Source organism: Anomaloglossus baeobatrachus, chromosome 4, assembly GCF_048569485.1.
Source record: "Anomaloglossus baeobatrachus isolate aAnoBae1 chromosome 4, aAnoBae1.hap1, whole genome shotgun sequence".
NCBI classification, from domain to species: domain Eukaryota; kingdom Metazoa; phylum Chordata; class Amphibia; order Anura; family Aromobatidae; genus Anomaloglossus; species Anomaloglossus baeobatrachus.
In genome coordinates, this window is record NC_134356.1 from 43,762,822 (window position 1) to 43,789,438 (window position 26,617).

The following is a 26,617-nucleotide window of genomic DNA, read 5'->3' on the forward strand; positions in this document are numbered from 1 at the left end:
ATTTCCTTAAACAGTAATGCATATCTATAGTCTTAAATTCATTGTTTGCATGTTTTAGCATTTAAAAGTGCAACTGTCTTTTTTGTTATTATATGTCATGTTCAGTTTTGCACCTGTTCAGACTGCATGTTGGGAGTGCCATCAGTTAATTTGTCTAGAAAATAGAGTCATGCCCTCTGACTGTGCACCCTTCCCCCATTAGCCACAGATGATTTTATGCTCTAATACCAGGTTCCTACGGGCCCATACACAGGAGGTTTTTAATCCAGAGAGAGGCATTAGAGTAGGTACCCAATATATGAGATATGCCTTGACGTGGCTACTGGGCAGATATAGAAATGGCCAATTTTGTATGCTAAATATCTCAATTTTTCTTAGATTTCCTTAAACAGTAATGTATATCTATAGTCTTAAATTCATGGTTTGCATGCTTTAGCATGTCAGAGTGCAACTGTCTTTTTTCGTCATTATATGTCATGTTCAGTTTTGCACCTGTTCAGACTGCATGTTGGGAGTGCCGTCAGTTTTTTTTGTGTCTAGATTATATATATCTAGGCCGATAATGTAACCCAATTACAATTGAATTAGCAATGTAAGTGCTGCCATATGGCACATTAATGCTATATCCTGTATCATATAAAATAGTTATCATCCTCCAGGAACAATGGCAAACATCTAAACTGTCTAAGAGAAAACTGTTTTTGTTGCCTATATAGTGACCAATCACAGCACAGCTTTCATTTTTTAAACAGCTCTGGGAAAATGAAAGCTGAGTTCTGATTGGTTGCTATGGGAAACAGCGTTTTACAGAGCTTTACTAGAGGCCTGAAATGAGGCCTAAACACAGTAACTCATAAAAGGAAATAAATAGTGAAGTCATTCATTAATAAAATGGTTTATTTGCTTTAAAAAAAACAATGGCTCCACAGACAGGCTGATCTCCACCACTTTATGCCACCTTCTTGCTAATTCTCTTAAATGTAAGTCCTCCGGCAACTGATGTCTACGAGAGAGAAAAAGTAAAAATGAAGTTAAAAGGATCTGATTGGTATACCTTGCATTCAATTCCATACAAATCTCAAGATCTCTGCTTGCTACAAGTGAATGGAAAGGAATTAAAGTTGAATATTTCCTCACAACAGGTCCCTGGTGTCCTAGAGGGGCCAAAAAGTCTCTTTGGCCCATATGAAAAGTCCAATGCTAGTAAAGACTTTAAATAATTGGGAGCCCCATTAGAGCTGTTGCATTGGGACCCATGACTGGGTGTAAATTAAAGTTACTGGGGCCCCAAATACACATTTTTCTATAGGACACTCCATCACGTGCTGTTTTTAATATGTGTTTCCATTCAATCACCTGCTATCTCCTATGGTTATGTTCATGTTTCCTAGACGTTATGTAGAAAATGCCATAATAATTTTGACAATATCCACTCTGGGCTCCCAGGGGCATAACTTGAAGCTCATAGGTTCCAATGCAAAACAAGACCCCCAACTATCACAGGTGTTTAATATTATAATCTCCCATATGGGCCAATGAGACTTTTTGGGCACCTTTTGCGTCTTTGACCTCTTCACCAAATATAACAGTTATGTCCCTGAGACTCCCTATGTCAGAATCCAACCTAATAGAGCCCTATAGGACCAATTTTCTATGAAGATCATATGCTGTTTAGAGGAGCTGCTAGGGGCCACAGGGGATCGCAACCGCAACCAGGGTGCAGGTAGCCTGCCAGACCCAGTCCCTCCTTCAGCTGGATGTGCATACAAGGCTGCACATCGAGCTGAAATGCATTGCGTTGCAGAGACGCATCAGGTCCCTGTACTGCGATACACATTGCTGGCCAAACAGAAGCTGGCAGCTTTCATCTGTGTCCAAGTGATTGAAGGCGGCGCATGGCAATGATGTCATGCACTGCAATAGCACCGACACTGATGAAAGCTGTCGTCCACTGTGCGCTGTCTACACAGGAGGACTCTGCGCACCGTGGGAGACAAGGACTGTGAGTACAATGTTGTTTTTTGCTTTAGACAGAATGAAGACATATTTACCAGGATGGGGACATATATACGATGAGGGGGACAGTAGATACCAGGAAGGGGACAGTAGATACCAGGAGGGGCCCAGCAAGGGGATAGTATACACCAGATGGGCCCCAGGAGGGGGGCATGTGATACCAACCGGGGGGACAGTATATACCAGTAGGGACTCAGGATGGGGACATATATACAGTACCAGGATGGGGACATTTTGACCAGAATGGGGTTATACATACACTAGGATGTGGGCTAGAATGGGGAACATAAATACTAGGATTTATGACAGATATGCTAGGATGAGGGAAATACTGATCAGGATGGAGGGCATATATACCAGGATGGGGGACAAATTTATGAGGAATGATCCCAAGATGGGGGACGTTAGAATAGGGTGGGGGACATTACTACATTATAGGGGGGACAACTCGTATGTCTTTATAGGATTTAGAATACTGAATGTATATATACATCTGATTAACAAAAGGGGGGAGCAGGTCCAAATTTTGCACCAGGGCCCATTGAACTCTAGTTATGCCACTGGGAGCCGCGTAAAGAAAAAGTCTGGCCATACACATTTTTCATGTTTTTCCAACTTTCCCAACTCCACCAAACACATGCACACTCGGTTCACCTTAGTGTTCATGTGTTCTGTGTGGAGAGTTGACAGACAATTCTAGCAGCAGCATATCTTACTTGAAAACCAAAAAAAAATGGGAATTTTTTAAACCAACTGCCTAATTCTGTTTCCCCAACATCTGTCATTAGGGAGTTCAGGCACCACCACATTAGATGGTTGACCGGTTCTCATGAAGTCATTAGATGTATCCAACATTAATCCAATTTTTCAAGCTCTAAGCACATTAGATTAATGGTGGCCAGACCAGCCAATGTTGACAGATTCAGCCCACACTTTATTAATTATTGGGGTAGTTAAGGATATGACATGTCCGATTTTGGACTGCTGATCCTTTTGTTGTGCCATAGATAAGTGAACACTAAAGAGCTCTGATAGAGAAGATAGGAGCTCTTGACCGAGTGAGTGCTCCTGTCTATGGAGGTCAAGTCAAGATATGATGATGGTCAAGATAGCTTCCAGGAGAACGATCAGGCAAAGCAGCGTTTGGCTGGCCGACATCTCATGTGTACAGTTTACTTAAGGCATGAAGCTCCACATGGGTGGATTTTCCCGTTAATATTATCATGAAGTTATCTCATTTATGGTGATATCATTTATTGTCCATGTTAGCAGACATCTGGTAGTCATTACATATCGTAAAAAAAATGATAAGATATCACCATGTCTGGGGATAGATAAGAGATACAAGGAGGAATGTTATCTACTGCCTTACCTCCACTAGCTTCCCTCCAACAATCTCCGAAGAGTGACTGTACTTTGGGAAGTCCACAACGAGTTTACCACCTTCCTGTCGGACGGTTGCCTAGATTGAAATAATTATTTTTAGTTTCTCAGATTTAACAAAAAATATCAGGAATAGACTGCTAAATATACTAATTAGAGACATACCTTGAAGCTCCTAGGTTTAAGTGCAAAATCTATAGAAGAACCCCCTCTTATGCCATATGCACTATTGGTGTCTTTCTTATGTGACAGAGGTTCCTATAGACCCCATTGGGCACTGTGCCCTTGGAGAGTCTACTACATCTGCATACTCTGTAGATAAGCCCATCTGGACAACCCTTTCCATATATCCCATATAGGTATTTAGATCTGATAGATTAGGTCATGAAACCTGAATCAAAGCAGAGAGTGGGCACAAAGATTGTTGACTTTCTGGAGACCCACTCTTCAAGAAGGTTGTGTAGATGTAGATGTAGATGGAACAACATCTTTAAAAAGCCCTTAAATAGCATAAATATTCTGTGCGTATAAAAAAAAATATTTGTTTCAGATCAACTATTTACTGTACTTTATAGGAAGTGATACCTTCTCAATTGGGATGACCCGTACTCCACCCCCCTATGGTAGAAGAATAGGTAAACTATTCTTGACCAGCTCTACATTCGGATTGTACATTGTTAACTTTAATATTTAGGCTTTCTTGAGATGATACAACCGTACAATTTATTTAGCCAATCCTTGACTAGGTTTATGAGGTAGGAAAGAAGTCTCTATTGGTGTCACAGGTGTTTCACGCTTGACAGACAGTCTTGTGTTGTAGTAGAAGGTTGCTGCTTGGGGTTTATCCCTTTCTCTTTAGGACCCTTTGGATTTCCTTGCCTTTCAGCTGTCAATCATCGGCTCTTCCCTTGTGTCTTTGAATACTTTTATTTTCCCTTGCTCTTTTCTGGTTATAGACTTAGAAACCTACACAGTCCCTAAATGCAAGCAGTTGGGGTTGTATCCATCTGAAGAAACTTTGTGGTTTGTTTCTGTTTCTCTCCCTGATTTTCCTGGAGATAAGTTATTTATGTACTTTCCCCTGTGTGTGTGTGCTCCCTGTGTCTTCTTTAGAGCTTACTAGGGTTGACTAAGCACTCATCGCATCTATTCCCTACCTAGCGCCCAGTTCTAGAGTCAGTCAGGGTTTGGTATCCTGCTCGGAGCATACGTGCGTAACCTATCTAGGGCGGTCAAGGGAGCCAGGAGCCAGCAGAAGGTTTGGTCAGGGGTCACCATCTCCCCTTCCCTAGACACAGTGTTTCCCTTCTCTGTCGCCGTATGCATGGTACTTCCCCATACCTAGTGTGACAATTGGTTCTTCTAGAACAAACTCAAACTCATCCATTGTTTGCTTACCTTAAACTTCTTGCCCCCCATTGTTTCTAGATCTGACTCTTGGCCAACAGTGAATTTATTGGTGAGTGTAAATCCTGGATAGATCTGTGACCAGGTAAAGTCATTTCCATTTTGAACGACTTCTGCAGTGTAATTGTAGTTTCTTCCTTTTTCAATTTGCTCTTCAGGAATTCCTATCACAAAAAAAAATCAATATATGTATATCATAGTATATCCTGATTGTAAAATGTAATTATCAAAGAATATTGACCCCCAAGATAATCAGTATGTATAGACCCTTGGTTGAGTTAATGGAGAAGGAGGATCCTCTGCTCAGGATCTTTATTTATATCCCAGATTGGAAATTACTGTAGCTACAAAGGTGATCTCTCACTAACGAAGATTTCCTAGACAAGGGGGACCTAATAAGATCTATAATTTTATTAATGTCTTTGTCTTTAGGTGGTATGAATTGAGGTTTTCATGCCAACTACATACATCTAAAGCTGGGGTCACACTAAGCGACAGCGACAACGACGTCGCTGTTACGTCACCATTTTCTGTGACGTAACAGCGACCTTGTAAGTCGCTGTTATGATCGCTGCTTAGCTGTCAAACACAGCAGAAGCAGCGATCATAACGTCGCTGTGCTACATGTGCAGAGAGCAGGGAGCCGCGCTTAGCGCTGGCTCCTTGCTCTCCTAGGTACAGTACACATCGGGTTAATTAACCCGATGTGTGCTGCAGCTACATGTCACACTGCAGAGAGCAGGGAGCCGCGCGCACTGCTTAGCGCTGGCTCCTTGCTCTCCTAGGTACAGTACACATCGGGTTAATTACCCGATGTGTACTGCAGCCACATGTGTACAGAGCAGGAGCCGGCGCTGGCAGCAAGGGCGGAGGCTGGTAACCAAGGTAAATATCGGGTAACCAGGGAAAGGGCTTCCCTTGGTTACCCGATGTTTACGCTGGTTACAGCTTCGCAGCTGCCAGACGCCGGCTCCTGCTCCCTGCTCGCTTCATTTCGTCGCTCTCTCACTGTCACACACAGCGATGTGTGCGTCACAGCGGGAGAGTGACGACCAAAAAATGAAGCTGGACATTCAGCAACGACCTGCGACCTCACAGCAGGGGCCAGGTCGTTGCTGGATGTCACACACAGCGACAGCGACGGGACGTCGCTGCAATGTCACAGAAAATGGTGACGTAGCAGCGACGTCGTTGTCGTTGTCGCTGTGTGTGACACCAGCTTAAGGCTAAGTTCACACTTCTGTTATTTTGCATCAGTCACAATCAGTTGTGTGACTGATGCAACGAATGCGTTGCAGATAGTGGCACAACTGATGTGACTGATGCTGCAAAACAACAATCCATTTTTTTTTATTTATTTATTTTTTTTACTGTTTTACTGGCAGACGGCTTTTCTGAGCAATCAGCTGATCGTTCACAGCCGGCCGCCGGGGCGATCAGCTGATCGTTCTGGCCGCTGGAACTGAATTTACAGTCATCATGGTTTTTTACTGTTCTCATGCTCATGATGACTGTAGATGGTTTCATTATCAACCTTATTCTATGGCCACCAAAGATGGTTTCATTATCAACGTTTTTCTTTGGCCACCATAAATGGTTTCATTATCACCCTTTTTCTTTGGCCATCATAGATGGCTTCACAAGCAACTTTTTTCTTTGGCCACCATAGATGGTCTCATTGTCAACCTTTTTCTTTGGCCACCATAGATGGTTTCATTATCAACCTTTTTCTTTGGCCCCCATAAATGGTTTCACTATCAACCTTTTTCTTTGGCCACCATAGATGGTTTCATTATCAACCTTTTTCTTTGGCCACCATAGATGGTTTCATATCAACCTTTTTCTCTATCTACCATAGATGGTTTCACTATCAACCTTTTTCTTTGGCCACCATTGATGATCTCATTATCAACTCTTTCCTTTGGCCACCAAAGATGGTTTCATTATCAACGTTTTTCTTTGGCCACCATAAATGGTTTCATTATCAACCTTTTTCTTTGGCCATCATAGATGGCTTCACAAGCCACTTTTTTCTTTGGCCACCATAGATGGTCTCATTGTCAACCTTTTTCTTTGGCCACCATAGATGGTTTCATTATAAACCTTTTTCTTTGGCCACCAAAGATGGTTTCACTATCAACTTTTTTCTTTGGCCACCATAGATGGTCTCATTATCAACCTTTTTCTTTGGCTACCATAGATGGTTTCATTATCAACCTTTTTCTTTGGCCACCAAAGATGGTTTCACTATCAACTTTTTTCTTTGGCCACAATAGATGGTCTCATTATCAACGTTTTTCTTTAGCCACCATAGATGGTTTCATTATCAACTTTTTTCTTTGGCCACCATAGATGGTTTAACACTAGAACTACTGGACTCGTGACACCTATATAGAAATACATGGTGCAAAGTAGTCAAAATGACTACCTCAGTAGTTCTAGTGTTAATTATCAACCTTTTTCTTTGGCCACCAAAGATGGTTTCATTATCAACCTTAATCTTTGGCCATCATAGATGGCTTCACTATCAACTTTTTTCTTTGGCCACCATAGATGGTCTCATTATCAACCTTTTTCTTTGGCCACCATAGATGATTTCATTATCAACCTTTTTCTTTGGCCATCATAGATAGCTTCACTATCAACCTTTCTCTTTGACCACCATAGATGGTTTCATTATCAACCTTTTTCTTTGGCCACCAAAGATGGTTTCACTATCAACTTTTTTCTTTGGCCACCATAGATGGTCTGATTATCAACCTTTTTCTTTGGCCACCATAGATGGTTTCATTATCAACCTTTTTCTTTGTCCACCAAAGATGGTTTCACTATCAACTTTTTCTTTGGCCACCATAGATGGTTTCATTATCAATGTTTTTCTTTGGCCACCTTAGATGGTTTCATTATCAACCTTTTTCTTTGGCCATCATATATGGCTTAACTATCAACTTTTTTCTTTGGCCACCATAGATGGTCTCATTATCAACCTTTTTCTTTGGCCACCATAGATGGTTTCATTATCAAATGTTTTCTTTGGCCACCATAGATGGTTTCTTTATCAACCTTTTTCTTTGGCCACCAAAGATGGTTTCATTATCAACGTTTTTCTTTGGCCACCATAGATGGTTTCATTATCAACTGTTTTCTTTGGCCATCATAGATGGCTTCACTATAAACATTTTTCTTTGGCCACCATAGATGGTCTCATTATCAACCTTTTTCTTTGGCCACCATAGATGGTTTCATTATCAACCTTTTTCTTTGGCCACCAAAGATGGTTTCATTACCAACCTATCTGTTCAGTTGGATATAAATTATGATAGTAGCTTTGACCAAAATTGAGTAACTTATTTAACAAAAAGGGGCTTATTTATTGGTTTTCGCAGAAGCTCAATACTAACTGGGTCTATTCGACACAATTTTGGGTGGACATCTATAAGAGATTTCACATAACGTTTACATTATACATGTCATGAAATTTGGTCACTATAAGACATTTTCCAGGACAGGAACCAATGCATTATAAAAAATCTAAAAGCAATAAATATAGCTCTGATAACTCACCAATGAGTTTCATGAAGGCATCATAGTTCTCCTGGGATTCAACCTCATATTTTCCAGAGAAAGCCATGGTGATGTTACTGCTGCAGGCACAGACCTTAGGATGGACTCAACAGTGAGTCCTGAAAAGCTTGAGATTCCTCCTTATATTCCTTATAATCTGTGGCCCTGCCTTCAATAGGATATTCTTACATCACTGACTTGTGTAATCTGATAAATGAGTGTTATTGACCTCTAGGTAAGGGTGAGGTTCGATGAGCTGTAAAACAATCAACTAAGGAGTTAGTGGAATTTTACAGTCTTATGTATATTTGATTACCGTGGTTAAAATCTATCCAACTAGACAGAAATAATTTTTAGTTTTCCTGGAGTGGCAGATTTTGTCTAGAGGAGACAAATAGGTGAATGTTTGAGTTTAGAAAACCCATATACTTTTTTAGATTATTCTGAGGACCCAAGTTCCGGATCCTCATATTTTGGCCTGTCTTGTATGACATAGACAATTATTTGTAATGCAAGTCACTACTTACAAAATAGTACAGACGAAAGAGTAGTAAGGCAAGCCGGGGTCAGGTAACAGGAGGACACGTATGGACACAGGGAATACACAGAAGCATAGTCAGGTTACAATCCAAGGCTCAGAATTCCAGGATAGTACGTAATACATTCAGGGAGAAGACAGAGACGTGGTCAGGTAATGGACCGAGGTCCAAAGCCAGGAGTTCAAGAGAAGAACAGGGAGCGGGCAGAAAGGAGTCTAACAGCAGTCCGGGGTCAAGAAACAAAGATCAGAACACATGCGGAAACGCAGGCCAACAGCACAACTACAGAACCAGAATGTACGACTGGAAGGTTCTGGGAGAGCATGCTCAGTAAAGAAGTAGAGCAATTATCAGGAAGATGGAACACCTGAGTAATCAGCACCTCCCAGAACCTGCATGGAATCCTGTGCTGTCAATCAACCTGTCAGCTCAGTGCTCAGGAAAACACAGCAGAGAATCTCCTAATGTGAAAGACACTCTGCAAAGAGGAATTGTGACACTATTGATGTGAATGGCCTTGTGTATGACTTAACTCCCAATGTGGGGGTGCTCTATGGTAATTTTACAGTTAAAGGCCCCATACACAATAGATAGCTGTTAGATGATTGATAGTTTGGCCGATTGTTGGGCCAGCAGCTATCTCTTCTGACTCCTCTATACACAAGAGCATTTTGATTTTCTCTACAAGAGTGTCTCTACCAGACTCCTCTAATGGCGGATCATCTCACCAATGATAAAAGCATTTGCCATCCAAAATCGAGCATGCCGAATCCTTATTTCCCCCGACATCATGTGTACTTACATATTAGACTGTTGGGTTCTCTAATGTATATGGGCTCTGTTTTCCCCACAAACTAGAGGTGATGACTGGAAGTTCCAAAATTTTGATCACCTTATTGTCAAAATTATCAGTTTATTAGTCCAAAAAGGAAACCTTTTAAAGGTGTAGTTTGGGTCAGATTTATCAAGGTGCAAAAAGTTAAGAACTGAAGTCAAAGATCATTTTTGTTAGACGTAAATGCCTGAAACCAAGGCAATCACAGGGTGTCCCAAATAGGGATGTAGCGTAATCCATGGAAAAACCTAGCAGTAAGTCTTCTTTTTCAGCAACAGCGCCACCACGGAAAAAAAACTAAGTATTGCGCTGTTGTCATTAAAACCAATCATTGGCCCTGCAGGGATGTACCAGGTCCCCTGCCATGCATGATGGAAATTATAGTTTACTAACAGCTGGAAAGCCTCAGATTGAAGATTACTGCTCTTAACCTTTACTGAAAAGTAATAGAAGAAGACACAATGCAGAACAAATAAAATGTCTTAATTCACATCTAGAATTGAAAAATAAGTATATCTTTTGCCTGAACCTGCATTCATGTTTTCTAATTTCTGAAATTACCATCATCACAAATATTATAATATATCTTCTTATCTAGGATCTTCTTATCTCTTATCTTGTTCATCAATCTGCAGATCAGCTGTTATATAAAACATAGGTATAAAACAGGTATGTCAAACTAAAACACACAGAGGGCCAAAATTAAAAACTTGGACATAGTCGTGGGCCAAACTAGTAGCGGGCCCCACATAGTCCTCCACACAAAATAATCAGCCTCAAATAGTCCTCCAGACCAATTATTGGGCTACAAAAAGTCCTCCATACAGAATAATGGGCCCCACATAGTCCTCTATAAAGAATTATGGGCCTCACATAGCCCTTCATACAGAATAATGGGCACCACATAGTTCTACATACAGAATAATGGGCCCCACATAGCCCTCCATACAGAATAATGGGCCCCACATAGCCCTCCATACAGAATAATGGGCATAATATAATCCTACATCCAGAATAATGAACCCCACATAGTCCTCCATACAGAATAATGGGCTCCACATAAGCCTCCATACAGAATAATGGGCCCCACATAGCCCTCCATACAGAATAATGGGCTCCACAAAGTCCTCCATACAGAATAATGGGCATAATATAATCCTACATCCAGAATAATGAACCCCACATAGCCCTCCATACAGAATAATGGGCTCCACATAAGCCTCCATACAGAATAATGTGCCCCACATAGTCCTCCATACAGTATATTGGGCCCCACATAGTCCTCCATACAGAATAATGGGCCCTACCTAGCCCTCAATACAGAATAATGTGCCCCACATAGACCTCCATATAGAATAATAAGCCCCACATGTTCCTCCATACAAAATAATGGGCCCCATATAGTCCTCCATATAGAATAATGGGCACCACATAGTCCTCCATACAGAATAATGGGCCCCACATAGTCCTCGCCACAGAATAATGGACCCCACATAGCCCTCCATACAAAACAATGGGCCTAGCATAGCCCTCCATACAGAATGATGGGCCTCACCTAGCCCTCCATACAGAATAATGGGCCCCACCTAGCCCTCCATGCAGAATAATGTTCCCCACATAGACCTCCATATAGAATAATAAGCCCCACATGTTACTCCATACAAAATAATGGGCCCCATATAGTCCTCCATATAGAATAATGAGGCCCACATACTCCTCCATACAGAATAATGGGCCTCACATAGCCTTCCATATAGAATAATGTACTCCACATAGTCCTCCATACAAAATAATGGGCCCCATATAGCCCTCCATACAGAATAATGGGCCCCACATAGTTCTTCTTGCAGAATAATGGGCCTCACATAGCCTTCCATATAGAATAATGTACTCCATATAGCCCTCCATACAGAATAATGGGCCCCACATAGTTCTCCTTACAGAATAATGGGCCCCACATAGTCCTCCATACAGAATAATGGGCCCCACATAGCCCTCCATACAGAATAATGGGCCCCACATAGTCCTCCATACAGAATAATGGACCCCACATAGTCCTCCATACAGGATAATAGGCCCCATATAGTCCTCCATATAGAATAATGGGCCCCACATATTCCTCCATACAGAATAATGGGCCCCACATAGCCCTCCATACAGAATAATGGGCCCCACATAGCCCTCCATACAGAATAATGGGCCCCACATAGCCCTCCATACAGAATAATGGGCCCCACATAGCCCTCCATACAGAATAATGGGCCCCATATAGTCCTCCATACAGAATAATGGGCCCCACATAGTTCTCCTTACAGAATAATGGGCCCCACATAGTCCTCCATACAGAATAATGGGCCCCACATAGCCCTCCATACAGAATAATGGGCCCCACATAGCCCTCCATACAGAATAATGGGCCCCACATAGCCCTCCATACAGAATAATGGGCCCCTCATAGCCCTCCATACAGGATAACGGGCCCCATATAGTTCTCTATGCAGAATAATGGGCCCCTCATAGCCCTCCATACAGGATAATGGGCCCCACATAGTCCTCCATACAGAATAATGGGCCCCTCATAGCCCTCCATACAGGATAATGGGCCCCATATAGTTCTCTATGCAGAATAATGGGCCCCACATAGCCCTCCATACAGAATAATGGGCCCCACATAGCCCTCCATACATAATAATGGGCCCCACATATTCCTCCATACAGAATAATGGGCCCCATATAGTCCTCCATATAGAATAATGAGGCCCACATAGTCCTCCATACAGAATAATGGACCCCACATAGCCCTCCATTCAAAATAATGGGCCTAGCATAGCCCTCCATACAGAATGTTAGGCCTCACCTAGACATCCATACAGAATAATGGGCCCCACATAGCCCTCCATGCAGAATAATGTACTCCACATAGCCCTCCATACAGAATAATGGGCCCCACATAGTCCTCCATACAGAATAATGGGCCCCACATAGACTTCCATACAGAATAATGGGTCCACATAGCCCTCCATACAGAATAATGTCCCCACATAACCCTCCATACAGAATAATGTCCCCACATAACCCTCCATGCAGAATAATGTGCCCCACATAGACCTCCATATAGAATAATAAGCCCCACATGTTCCTCCATACAAAATAATGAGCCCTATATAGTCCTCCATATAGAATAATGTACTCCACATAGTTCTCCATACAGAATAATGGGCCCCACATAGCCCTCCATACAGAATAATGGGCCCCACATAGCCCTCCATACAGAATAATGGGCCCCACATAGTCCTCCATACAGAATAATAGGCCCCACATAGCCCTCCATACAGAATAATGGGCCCCTCATAGCCCTCCACACAGGATAATGGGCCCCATATAGTTCTCTATGCAGAATAATGGGCCCCACATAGCCCTCCATACAGAATAATGGGCCCCACATAGCCCTCCATACAGAATAATGGGCCCCTCATAGCCCTCCATACAGGATAATGGGCCCCACATAGTCCTCCATACAGAATAATGGGCCCCTCATAGCCCTCCATACAGGATAATGGGCCCCATATAGTTCTCTATGCAGAATAATGTGCCCCACATAGCCCTCCATACAGAATAATGGGCCCCTCATAGCCCTCCATACAGGATAATGGGCCCCATATAGTTCTCTATACAGAATAATGGGCCCCACATAGCCCTCCATACAGAATAATGGGCCCCACATAGCCCTCCATACAGAATAATGGGCCCCACATATTCCTCCATACAGAATAATGGGCCCCACATATTCCTCCATACAGAATAATGGGCCCCATATAGTCCTCCATATAGAATAATGAGGCCCACATAGTCCTCCATACAGAATAATGGACCCCACATAGCCCTCCATTCAAAATAATGGGCCTAGCATAGTCCTCCATACAGAATAATGGGCCCCACGTAGTCCTCCATACAGAATAATGGGCCCCACATAGTCCTCCATACAGAATAATGGGCCCCACATAGTCCTCCATACAGAATAATGGGCCCCACATAGCCCTCCATACAGAATAATGTGCCCCACATTGCCCTCCATACAGAATAATGGGCCCCACGTAGTCCTCCATACAGAATAATGGGCCCCACATAGTCCTCCATACAGAATAATGGGCCCCACATAGCCCTCCATACAGAATAATGTGCCCCACATAGCCCTCCATACAGAATAATGGGCCACACATAGTCCTCCATACAGAATAATGTCCCCACATAACCCTCCATACAGAATAATGTCCCCACATAACCCTCCATGCAGAATAATGTGCCCCACATAGCCCTCCATACAGAATAATGTGCCCCACATGTTCCTCCATACAAAATAATGAGCCCTATATAGTCCTCCATATAGAATAATGTACTCCACATAGTTCTCCATACAGAATAATGGGCCCCACATAGCCCTCCATACAGAATAATGGGTCCCACATAGCCCTCCATACAGAATAATGGACCCCACATAGCCCTCCATACAGAATAATGGGTCCCACATAGCCCTCCATACAGAATAATGGCCCCACATAGTCCTCCATACAGAATAATGGACCCCACATAGCCCTCCATACAGAATAATGGGCTCCACAAAGCCCTACATACAGAATAATGGACCCCACATAGCCCTCCATACAGAATAATGGACCCCACATAGCCCTCCATACAGAATAATGGCCCCACATAGTCCTCCATACAGAATAATGGGCCCCACATAGTCCTCCATACAGAATAATGTCCCCACATAGCCCTCCATACAGAATAATGGGCCCCACATAGTCCTCCATACAGAATAATGGACCCCACATAGTCCTCCATACAGAATAATGGACCCCACATAGCCCTCCATACAGAATAATGGGCCCCACATAGCCCTCCATACAGAATAATGGACCCCACATAGCCCTCCCTACAAAGACTTGATAATTTTAAGAAAATTGGAAGAAGACGTTCAAGGAAAATGTGACATATCCAACTAGTTGGACATCAATCACGCTAGGATTGCCTGACTCTTCAGGAATCAGAGACCACCCACATATCTTTTTTGTTCTGCATCTTATGTATAACACTGCCTATAACTTCAAGGGTTATTTCCAGCTTTAGAAATTAACATCTATCTATTGTATAAGCGATCGTGGAGGTCCACCGATCCAGAGACCAGGACTCTGCAGTGTCATCTGAAGGGAACAGTGAGTATATATGTGGCCATTACACCATTCATTATCTGATAGAAAATGGAAGGAGTGATGGTGTGTATAGGCATAGCTCTCCATTGGGTCACAGAAGAGCCCTGTTCTCCGGATCAGTGGGGGTTCCACTGGTTGTACTCTATCCCACTGATTGATGACAACTTCTAAAAATGGGGAAAACTCTTAAAGGGGTTGTCCACTACTAGATCACCCTCTTCTGATTCCACTTTTTTTGCCTAGTTAAAATAAAAGACCGTGTACTCACCTCCCATTCCAGCACTGTTGGTAAATCATAATTCTGGGCTCACATACCATTGTGCCCCGCATCAAATCACTGCCAACTTCTCTCGCCACGCCTTAGAACTAAATGGGCAATCAACAGGAAGTGAGTGGCAGGTGTAGCATCACTTCCTCTTGATTAACTCATTTGATCCAAAGGCGTGGAGAGAAGCTGGCACTGATTGGCCGCGGGACTCCCGTTACGTCAAAATGTCACAACAGCGCTGGAACGGGAGGTGAGTACTGGGTCTTATATTTTAACTGGGGGAAACAAGTGGAATCAGAAGGGGTTGTGCTAATAGTGGTCAATCCCTTTAAAGCTTTTGGGTCCAATGCAAAATTTGTCACCGCTCCCCCCATTTACTGTGCGCCATTTATAACATCAGTGCCAAAATGGGTCAGAAGAGTTTCTCTAGGCTGAATGTGTACTTCTACCTCTGCACTACATATATAGCCCCTTTATAGTACAAACAAGTTGAGGTTTATGACAAACACTTTATATTAGGAAAATGCTCTATTTCTTATATGTTGCTTTTTAAAATGTTGTAGGCGCGCAAGAATAAAAGAAAATAGACCAATTATAATGCAAACCAACTTTATTATGTGAAAGGTATAGGAGGAGTAAGGGGAAATCTGGAGTTTATGCCACTTTCTTACTGACCCTCTTGAAGGTGATTCCTCCACTCACTGAGGTCTGTAAAAGAAGGCAAAATAGATTAGGACAACATGGACATGAGTAAGTTCCCATCTTACATCCATGTAGAATGTGACCCTTAAAGGGCAAGACATGGACCAGCTTGTGCTGAGGATCTCTAAGAGTGGTAGACAATGGTCGGCGTGTTCCTGTCCCTAAAGACACCAATCGCATCATTCTCTTGTCAAGTACTGTAATGTGAATTATGTCTTGCGTCTTTTGTAAATACTGAGATGTGAGGTGCCATGTGAAATGTAATGAGTTCCTGTATAGTGTTTGAAGGGAGTAATATATAATATTCATAGTGTTATAGGTCATGTAGGATGTGATACTGTAGGGTAATATAATGTTATGAGTAATAATGTAGGTGAAAGGTTAGGTCTGCCCAGCAACAGACCGCAGGTACAGAAACTGTTAATGTTGGGACTAGCTCACCGCGAAGGGTCAGATGACAGGGAAAGGATGGTTCATTCTAAAAGAAACAGTGACGGCATAGTGAGCAAATGTAACAGGTGTATAGTGAGTCATGAAGGTCATATATAGTGGGTGGTTTGTAGCAATGGAGCAAAGGAGACAGAAGACAAGATAGCACAAAACTTGAGTTTGGCCAGAGACACAGGGTGTGAGCAGCGTTGTAACTAGAGGCTGATCCTCGGATGGAGACAGTGACGGCCTAGTGAGTGAATGTCACAGACGTTTAGTCAGTCGTGAAGGTTGCATACAGTGGGTGGTTTCTAGCAATAGAGCAATAGAGCAAAGGAGACAGAAGACAAGATAGTGTGAAACTTGAGTTTGGACAGAGCCACAGGATATGAGTAGCGTTGTGACTAGAGCCTGATTTTCAGATGGAGAGGCTCCAGGGTATAGGAGGCGGAGGATGGAATTCTTACATCCAGGACCCTTAACTGTCAAGGTACTGGGTGACTTCTACTGGTGCAAATCTCTAGTGGCCAGGTCCCTTAATCGTCAAGGTACTGGGTTAAACCCTACTGGCGTCTTGTATAGTCAACCAACCGAGTCGTGTCCCACTAGATGTCCGGGTGTGCAAAGCTTTTCTCTAGGCATTATGGGCCCCCTGAGACCAGACATGAGACTGCAGAAAGGGAAAGTGACTGTCACAGTGGGAGCTGTAACGCTGGACTGGGTTGCAGTAGGACTCTCCATCCCGGTTAGATCGGACAGAACCCAGAGGGGATTTGGACTGTGTCTGTAAATGCAATTTGAATATGCAATGTTCTGGAAGATTGATATCTGGAGTGTAAAGTTGCGAATGACAATGAACCGTCCAGTAAAGAGTTGTGGTTTAAAGAGAACTTTGGGTCTCCTTGTGTGTGTGAGTCATCATCTGGTCTTGGCATGCCGACACCAACGGCAATATGCAGCACACATGGCCGAAGTCCACACACCCAGCCAGGACCAGAGATTTCATGTAGCATGCCCGGGTATCCGAAGCCAAACCCCCGCCCTCGTCTACGACCTCGCACTACTATACATATCAACATTGACACTAATATAACTTATTTTTGAAAATTCCTAATTATTATTATGCATAATCGAAGCATAAAGTTAGGCCACATAATAAAGAACCCAAAACATTAAAATGAGATTACTCAGTAATCTTGATGACCACATGAAGATCAAATAAAATTGGTGTGTTTGGCACTAGATATTATATATATATATTTTATTTTTTTTTTACATATATTTTATTCACTATATTATAATTGCATTTAGCATATGCTTACCTCAACAAGCTTCCCACCCACAATTTCTGAAGTGTGATGGTAATTAGGGAAATCCACAGCGATCTTATCACCTTCCCATTTCACAGTCGTCTGTAAGGGCAAAAAAAATATTAGTCACAGTTGTACCACAGTCTAAAGGCCCCATACACATTAGAAGAGCCCATCTATTTTGATGAGGAATGATGACAGGTGTATGCAGACCCCCTGTATCTATGTTGGAGCAGTGATGGATTGGACAAGTTGAAATTTAATGCCTGATCATTTTATTCCCATGAGAAATAATCTAACTCCCATGTGTTCCCAAGGGAGATAATGTCCTGTACCCTGTAAAAACACATTTACCCCCAGAGCAAACGAGTGTGCACTTGTATGGGGAGATAGGAAGAAATAACTCCTGGAATATTTAGGGTTTACAGCACCATTAAATCTGTCAGCAGGAGCAAAATGATATAGGCAAAGAGATCCTGAATCCAATGATGTATCACTTAGATTACTATGTACAGCAGTTCTGACACAGGTTTTTAGATTTAGTCATGTAGCAGAGCTGAGAAAGCTGCCCCGCCCACAGCATTGTATCTATGTATAATGTCTATAGATAGCGAGCTGCTAATCAGAGCAGGGGGAGGGTCAGACTATCAGGCATGAGACAATGTAGTCCGAGCAATAATAAGTTCCTGTTGCTAAAACAATCATTGCATGTAAACAACATGTACCTTGATAAGAGAGGCATTGCTGACATGTCTGTTTTAATACCTACAGCATGCTGTCTTCAGATAAGAAGGAAAAACCTGCTGACAGATTCCCATAAGGTAGTGAAGACCCATTGCATATTCTCTATAGATGTCATTCACCATGGTTTCAAGTATGAGACATCTTCTTTATGATCAAGAATGTAGTGCACACAGTGATATCACAATATTAGAATAATACACACAGTGATATCACAATATTAGAGTGATGCACACAGTAATATCACAATATTAGAGTGATGCACACAGTGATATCACAATATTAGAATAATACACACAGTGATATCACAATATTAGAGTGATGCACACAGTAATATCACAATATTAGAGTGATGCACACAGTGATATCACAATATTAGAATAATACACACAGTAATATCACAATATTAGAGTGATGCACACAGTGATATCACAATATTAGAGTGATGTACACAGTGATATCACAATATTAGAGTGATGTACACAGTGATATCACAATATTAGAGTGATGCACACAGTGATATCATAATATTTGGGTAATGCACACAGTGATATCAATATTTTGGTAATGCACACAGTGATATCACAATATTAGAGTGATGCACACAGTGATATTATAATATTAGGGTAATGCACACAGTGATATCACAATATTAGAGTGATGCACACAGTGATATCATAATATTTGGGTAATGCACACAGTGATATCACAATATTAGAGTGATGCACACAGTGATATCATAATATTTGGGTAATGCACACAGTGATATCACAATATTAGAATGATGCGCACAGTGATATTATAATATTAGGGTAATGTACACAGTGATATCACAATATTGGGGTAATGCACACAGTGGTATCATATTTGGGTCATGCACACAGTGATATCACAATATTAGTATAATGCACATGGTGCTATCACAATATTTGGGACAATGTATTCTCTGATGTCTAGTACAGAGATAATCTACCTGGTGATGTTACTGTACAGGAATTATACAAACAGTGATGTGAACAGTACAGAGATAATTCACACATTGATATCAGAGCACAGGAATATCAAGCACTAAATGCTCACCGTGTACTTCCTACCACACAGTATATCAACTCACATTGCTGTCATGTACAGGTTTATATGAGGTGACATTACAGGAATAACACAAAAAGTAATCATGCAGAGAAAGCATAAAGAACTCAACATGGGGGTGGTCAGGATGCTCTATAGTAAAAATGGACTAAAGACACAGTCAATTTATCCATAACCATCACTCAAGGGGACAATTGTTGGTCTATCCTGACTCCCCTATGCCCATGCATTCTCATCTTGGCCAAGTTTGCATGCGTTTGCAATGTACAGGTACCACAGCAATATCCCTTCTTGGAAAATCAAAGGCTCAGTCAATAAAATGCAATGTGCCCATTATTCTCTATCCTGACAACACCTGTTGGGATAGAGTTGGAAGCCCTTATACACATTAGATGGTTGGCCAGTCCTGACGAAATCCCTCTCCGGCAAATTTTTCTATAATGTAAAAGGAGGCCTTTACTGCACCCTATGTCTGAATATAAATAGGATGCTTTACTGATGAACATCATAGTAGAAGCTTTGGCTATGCTGCCGTCATAGTTATGCCCAAGCCTATAAGTTTGTGATCTGGCAGCGTTGACATGATCATACATTCCATGGTTGTCCATTCATTAGAATAAGTGTAATGCAATATACCTGATTGTTAGGTTTTGCTAAAGCAGGATTCATGGAAATAAGCCAATCCCTGGGATGGCTGTATGTTAAGAAGGGGTCATCCAGTTTAGTCAACACCTTCTGGCCATGTACATAATATATCCTAACCGTAACAGTCCTGATGGGTCCAATAACAAAAAGTCAAAGGTCTAATGGATAATTGGCTTCTTTACCAAGCAAAGTCTCCTAAATATTCTAAAGCAAACTTGATGTGAAAGATTCAAGCAGTAGAACGCAACGCCAGAGGTTGCTCTCAAGTCTCTTTAAATATCCCACAAACTCTTCAAAAAGACCAACGGAGCTGAAAATTAACTTCTACTACTGTTTCGACGTGGAAACTAGATGAAAGTTAAACTGATGAACAATTCTTGTTGTTATCCTAATAACATACTCAGTATGAGGCTTCTGTCTATGCTCTTAGAAAGTATAGAATTAAAATCATCATTATCATCTAAAAAGTCCTTCAAACTCAAGCAAATCATCATCTAAAAAGTCCTTCAAAGTTACGGAAATCATTATCTAAAAACTCCTTCAAAATCATGGAAATCATCATCTAAAATGTCCTTCAAAATTACGGAAATCATCATCTAAAAAGTCCTTCAAAATTAAAGAACTCATCATCTAAAAAGTCTTTCAAAATCAAGGAAATCATCATCTAAAAAGTCCTTTAAAATCAAGGAAATCATCATCTAAAAAGTTCTTCAAAATCATGGAAATCATCATCTAAAAAGTCCTTCAAAATTAAAGAACTCATCATCTAAAATGTCCTTTGAAATCAAGGACCGTTACAATGAGTGAGCTTAGTGGGTGAACAATTCATTACCTTAAACTGCTTGCCGCCCATTGTCTGCATGTCGGACTCTTGACCAACAACAAACTTATTGGTGGTTGTGTGTCCTGGATAGATCTGAGACCAAGTGAACTCGTTTCCATTCTGGACTACTTCAGTGGTATACTTAAAATTCTTTCCCTTTTCAATTTGGGCTTCGGGGATACCTAGAAATAAAGAATGCTTTGTTTAGACAAAAGCAGATGTTGTATTTGTCCAATCTTTGGGTTGTATAGATATAGACAAAAAATGTAAATTTTGGGTGAAAAGTTGAAAAACTTAATATATTGTTGCTTACACTTAACTAAAATAGTGATAATAGGAACAATAGACTTGACTTAAGAAATTTAAAGAGGCCTCAATAAACTTGGAGAACAGTTTGCCCAACTATTTGTCTGGCTTGGCTCATCAAGACCTTCTGTGTTGAGTTTCGTAGAACACCTTTCCTTGAATTTTCTTATGTATATGTTTCTAAAATTATTCCTGCCCCATGCAATGGAATGAAAAGACTCACCGATAAGTTTCATGAACGATTCATAATTCTCTTGGGACTCGACTTCATATTTTCCAGAGAAGGCCATGGTGAGGTTTGAGCGGTGTGGTTGGACCTTCCACTGGAGACTCGGGGAAGCAGAAGAGCAGTGAGTACTGAATGTCTGTAAGCTCTTCTTTATATACCTTGTGAAGACTGATAGAGCCACTATTCTCACCAAAATTATCTTTCTTCATCTAAGAATTGAGTAATGTAGAGTGTATCAAGCAGATAAATCACTGATAAATCAGTGTTAGTGACCTGTGGGGAAAACCGGGTTCAAACAACTCAACTCTAACTATGGACATGTAAACTGAGCTTCATTATCTGGAGACCTAATTGTGAGTGATTAGGCACTGATAAACTGATTTGGGATGATAACTAATATGGTCAATATACCCTCTAAATGCTAAAGGTACTGGGGAATGTATGAACATAGAAGGAATAATGACATACGGTAATAAAAGAACTCGATGGAAATAACCTAGTACATGTCAAGGCCATCATTTATGATAAAACTTCCTACTTCTACTCAACTTTATAAGTAATTCTATATAGCAGGTGCCTAATCACCCAACGCCAGGTTCCTGATGGATTACATGGCCCATTCATGCACTGTGTGATCGTACATGATACCTCATCAGTGGCCACCAGAGGGACAGAGGGGCCCACCTGTCGGTACCGCTACTTTTATCCGTATCAGCTTGCTCAGCACCAATACAGTTAAACTCTGCAACAGAGTAGGGAGACTCGACCTCCCTGCACTGACACTCTCCGTTCTGTAGGCCCTAGGACGCTTTAGTCCTATAGCCTACAAAACGACAGGTCCAAATCAGAGCGACGCAATGACGTCATAATGCCATGACATGTACAGGATGTGAGTCATGGTGCAATGACGTCACGGTACTTGCCTACCCGGGCCCTGCTGCTGTCTAATGCTGGACTTCCTGGGTAAGGTAAGTATTTGATGTTTATTTTTTCTTTTAAAATTGTGTTAAGGCCATAATGTGTGAGGACCCTGCAAAAATAGTGGGGGCTACTAACAGGGCACCTATAAATAGTGGGGGCTGCTAAGGAGATCCCCACAAATAGTAGAAGCTACTAAGGAGGCCCTCATAAATAGTGGGGGCTATTATAGAGTGTGAGACCTACTAAGGGAGCCATAACACAGTATGGGGGCTACTAAGAGGGTCATGATACATTGTGGGGGTACTAATGGGGTCATGATACAGTGTAGGGGCTACTAAGGGGGTTATGATACATTGTGGGGGCTACTAATGAGGCCATGATAAAGAGTTGGGGTTTCTAAAGGGGTAAAAATACAGTGTGGGGGCATCTAAATGGGTCATGATACAATGTGGGGACTACTAAAGGGGTCATGATACAGTGTGGGGACTACTAAAGGGGTCATGATATAGTGAGGGGGCTACAAAAGGGGCCATAATACAGTGTGGGGGCTTCTAAGAGGATCATGATAGTGTGGGGGCTACTAAAGGGGTCATGATACAGTGAGGGGGATATGAAAGGGGTCATGATACAGTGAGGGGGCTACTAAATGGGTTATGATACAGTGTGGGGGCTACTAAAGGTGACAAAATAAAGTGTGAGGGCTATTAAAAGGGTCATGAGACAGTGAGGGGCTACTAAAGGAGTCACGAAACAGTGTGGGTCTACTAGGAGGGCCAAGATACAGAGTGGAGGCTACTAAAGTGGTAATGATACAGTGTGGGGGCTACTAATGGAGCCAGGATGTGTGGGCTATGAAAGGAGTCATGACACAGTGTGGGGTCTGCTAAGGGGTCATGATATAGTGTGAGGTTACTAATGGGGTTATGATACAGACTGGTGTTTACAAAGGGGGTCATCATACAGTGTTGGGGCTATTGAGGAGGCCATCGTACAGTGAGGGGGCCATCATACAATGTGGGAACTAATATGAGGCCTTTTTACAATGTGGGGGCTCTCAAACAGTTTGTTGGCTATTAAGAGGTTAGTATACTGTGTGAGGGCTACTGTACAGTGTTGGGGCATCATACTATGTAGAAGGGAGCTGTACGGGGGGAGACTCAAGACATTATTAAATGTTAAGTGGGCACTTATTGTTATAGGGGCCCTCAGGGTATTGTGACTGTCACACAGAGGTCATTATTACTTTCTAGGGGGCAAATTGTAGGCACTGTTTTCTAGGGCACTTGCACTGGGCATTAATTTATTCTAGAGGTTTGTTTTACCATCTAGAGGACACAGTACTCCGTAATAGAGACACATATGGCCTCAGCATTGGGGTATCAGCAGGAGGAGGAGTTTGTGCAGGTTGGGGATGGAGGGGGATGGTGCTGGAAATGTGAGAAGTCAAATGTGTCTGTTTTGTTTCTCTGCAGAAGAGTTGTGGCCAGAGAAGTCATCATGTCGGTCTGGGCCAGATGGAGAACAAGAGAAAAGTGAATGACTCCATCAGAAAGAACATCAGCTGCAACTAACCATCTATAACTGTACTGTAGTCTCTTACATGTTCTTCAGGACTGGTATCTACCACTATACGGTCACCATATGGCAGTAATATCAGTGTTGGTCTTTGTATAGAGATCTTTTATTGTAACAGTCATCTGCTGAGGTTTTCCAACATCCATTATTAGGGTGCACCACCATAGTTGTAATCAGGGTCACCTTGTTAGGGGTCCCCCCCCCGTCCTAAACCCTTACCTACGCCTCTGTACCCCATGATAAGTGCTGATGACCATAGGGGGTAGGAGATGCTGGTTGGGACTTATAATGATCAGCTGATCAAGGGGGCATTTATTTAAAAAGGGTTTGCTTGGATAAGTCACTATTAGTAAGATTTACTTAATTACAGTAGTGGCCGCAGTATAAAATTTCCAATAGAGTCCCAAATATCATGGGTCCGTAACAGCATTGGTCATGTCATATAGGTAAGGGGACTTTTTTGGTTACCCTTAGGCCCAGTGCTACTGCAACACTTGCACTCACTATAGTTACACACCTGCTCCCATAATGTACCTAATACTATATGAAGGCTGTCATAGGAACATCTGCCAATCAATGATTGACACCGCCCACTGGACTCCTAAAACAAAGCCTATATCCAAAATGCAAAGTTATTATTATTATTATTATTTATTTATAGAGCACCATTGATTCCATGGTGCTGTACATGAGAAGGGGGTTACATTCAGAATACATATACAAGTTACAGTAGGCAGACTAGTACAGAGGGAAGAGGGCCATACCCTTGCGGGCTTACATTCTATAGGATTTTGGGGAGGAGACAGTAGGTGGGGTGTAGATTGATCGGGAGGCAGCTCCGCACGGTGGTGGGGCGACAGCTCCGCACGGTGGTGGGGCGACAGCTCCGCACGGTGGTGGGGAGGCAACTCCGCTTGATGGTTGGGTGGTGGCTCCGCACGATAGCGAAGCAGTGAGGTCATTGTAGATTGTAGGCATTTCTGAACAGATGAGTTTTCAGGTTCCGTTTGAAGCTTGCAAGGGTAGGGGATAGTCTGACGTGTTGAGGCAGCGAGTTCCAGAAGACTGGGAATGCTCGGGAGAAGTCTTGGAGGCGGTTGCGTAAGGAGCGAATGAGAGAGGAGTTCAAAAATATCAAAAAAGATTTTAATTAATTTGTCTACAGGTTATTTGTCACTTGGAGGGGGTGCATCTCCTGGTACTGCCACCAATAGTGACTCAAGGGGTGCACTTATACCTACTGCCTATAACATGCTAATTGGGGTGAGGGATTATATGTGACAGCTCCCACCATAGGGCCTTCTCAGCCATTCAAAAGAAGAGTGAGGAAAAGAAAGAATAAAAGAAGGAAAAGAGGGATGGAAAGAAGAAAGGAAGGAAAAGAAAGGAAGGAAAAGAAAGGAAGGAAGGAGGAAAGGAGAGGAAGGATGGAAGGAAGGAAGGAGGAAAGGAAGGGAGGAAGGAAGGAAGGAAGGAAGGAAGGAAAGAAGAAAGGAAGGAGGAAGGAAGGAGGAGAGGAAGGATGGAAGGAAGGAAGGAAGGAAGGAAGGAGCAAAGGAAGGGAGGAAGGAAGGAGGAAGGAAAGAAGGAAGGAAGAAAGGAAGGAAGGAGGAAAGGAAGGGAGGAAGGAAGGAAAGAATGAAGGAAAGGAGGAAGGAAGGAGGAGAGGAAGGATGGAAGGAAGGAAGGAGGAAAGGAAGGGAGGAAGGAAGGAAAGAAGGAAGAAAGCAAGGAAAGAGGAAAGGAAGGGAGGAAGGAAGGAACGAAGGAAAGAAGGAAGGAAGGAGGAAAAGAAGGAAGGGAAGGAAGGAAGGAAAAAAGGAAGGAAGGAAAGAAGGAAGGAAAGAAGGAAAGAGCGAAGGAAGGAAGGAAAGAAGGAAGGAAGGAAAGAAGGAAGGATGGAAAGAAGGAAGGAAGGTTAGAAGGAAGGAAAGAAGGAAGGAAGAAAGGAAGGGAGGAAGGAATGATGAAAGGACGAAAGGAAGGAAGGATGAAAGAAAGGGAGGAAGGAAAGAAGGAAGAAAGGAAGGAAAGAAGGAAGGAAGGAATGAAGGAGAAAAAGATGTAAGAAGAATGGGAAGGCGGTGAAAAGGGAGAAGCAAGAAAAGAAGAAAGGTGAATAGGAGGGTGGTTGAATTAACAAGGAAGAAAGAAGGAAAAAAAGAAAGGAGACAGGAAGGAAGGTGGGAAAGGAACAAGAGGGGAGGAAGAAGGAAAAGAAGGAAGGAAAATTAAACAAGGAAGTAATTAGGTAAGGCAGAAAGGAAGGAGGGAAAAAGTAACAAAGAATAAATGTGGAAAAAGAAAAAAGGATGAAGAAAGGAGGGTTGGAGGGAAGGAAAGGAAAGCATGAAGGAAGGCAGAGACGAGAGGGAAATATGTAGAAAAATGCGTGGAAGGAAAGTTAGGAAGGATAGAAAGAAAGCAAAGGAGGGAAGGATAGAGGAAAAAGGGAAGAAGTAAGGAAGGAGAAGAAAAGGAAGACGCTAGATAAAAAGAAAAGTGAAAAAAAGAAAAAGATGGCAGGAATGAAGGAAAAGCAACAAGAGAAAAGTGGAAAGAAAGGAAAAAAGAAATGTGGAAAAAGAAGGGAAGAAGAAACAAGGAAAAGAAGGAAGGAAA

The 26,617-nt window shown here is 42.2% G+C and overlaps 2 protein-coding genes across 2 annotated transcripts; both read right to left on the reverse strand.

Annotated features, from left to right (window-relative positions):
- Positions 1-879: 879 nt before the first annotated feature.
- LOC142301176 (gastrotropin-like) lies at positions 880-8,504 on the reverse strand. The gene is made up of 4 exons (XM_075342208.1): positions 8,371-8,504; positions 4,798-4,970; positions 3,389-3,478; positions 880-1,003 (listed from the first exon to the last, which is right to left on the reverse strand). The coding sequence occupies exons 1-4, from the start codon at positions 8,435-8,437 to the stop codon at positions 950-952; spliced, it is 384 nt and encodes a 127-aa protein (XP_075198323.1). The 5' UTR covers positions 8,438-8,504; the 3' UTR covers positions 880-949.
- Positions 8,505-15,817: 7,313 nt separating this feature from the next.
- Positions 15,818-21,611, reverse strand: LOC142301177 (gastrotropin-like). The gene is made up of 4 exons (XM_075342209.1): positions 21,494-21,611; positions 20,974-21,146; positions 17,679-17,768; positions 15,818-15,933 (listed from the first exon to the last, which is right to left on the reverse strand). Exons 1-4 carry the CDS (start codon positions 21,558-21,560, stop codon positions 15,880-15,882), a joined length of 384 nt encoding a protein of 127 aa, XP_075198324.1. The 5' UTR covers positions 21,561-21,611; the 3' UTR covers positions 15,818-15,879.
- Positions 21,612-26,617: the final 5,006 nt, after the last annotated feature.

Bases quoted from the DNA above. Each gene is read 5' to 3' on its own strand.
- LOC142301176 (XM_075342208.1), bottom strand. From the start codon at position 8,437: ATGGCTTTCTCTGGAAAATATGAGGTTGAATCCCAGGAGAACTATGAT. The intron at 4,971-8,370 runs GTGAGTTATCAG...TTTTTGTGATAG, and splicing joins TGCCTTCATGAAACTCATTG to GAATTCCTGAAGAGCAAATT. The intron at 3,479-4,797 runs GTAAGCAAACAA...ATTTCAATCTAG, and splicing joins TGGGGGGCAAGAAGTTTAAG to GCAACCGTCCGACAGGAAGG.
- LOC142301177 (XM_075342209.1), bottom strand. From the start codon at position 21,560: ATGGCCTTCTCTGGAAAATATGAAGTCGAGTCCCAAGAGAATTATGAA. The intron at 17,769-20,973 runs GTAATGAATTGT...TTGCCCTTACAG, and splicing joins TGGGCGGCAAGCAGTTTAAG to ACGACTGTGAAATGGGAAGG. The intron at 15,934-17,678 runs GTAAGCATATGC...CTTCTTTTACAG, and splicing joins TGGGTGGGAAGCTTGTTGAG to ACCTCAGTGAGTGGAGGAAT.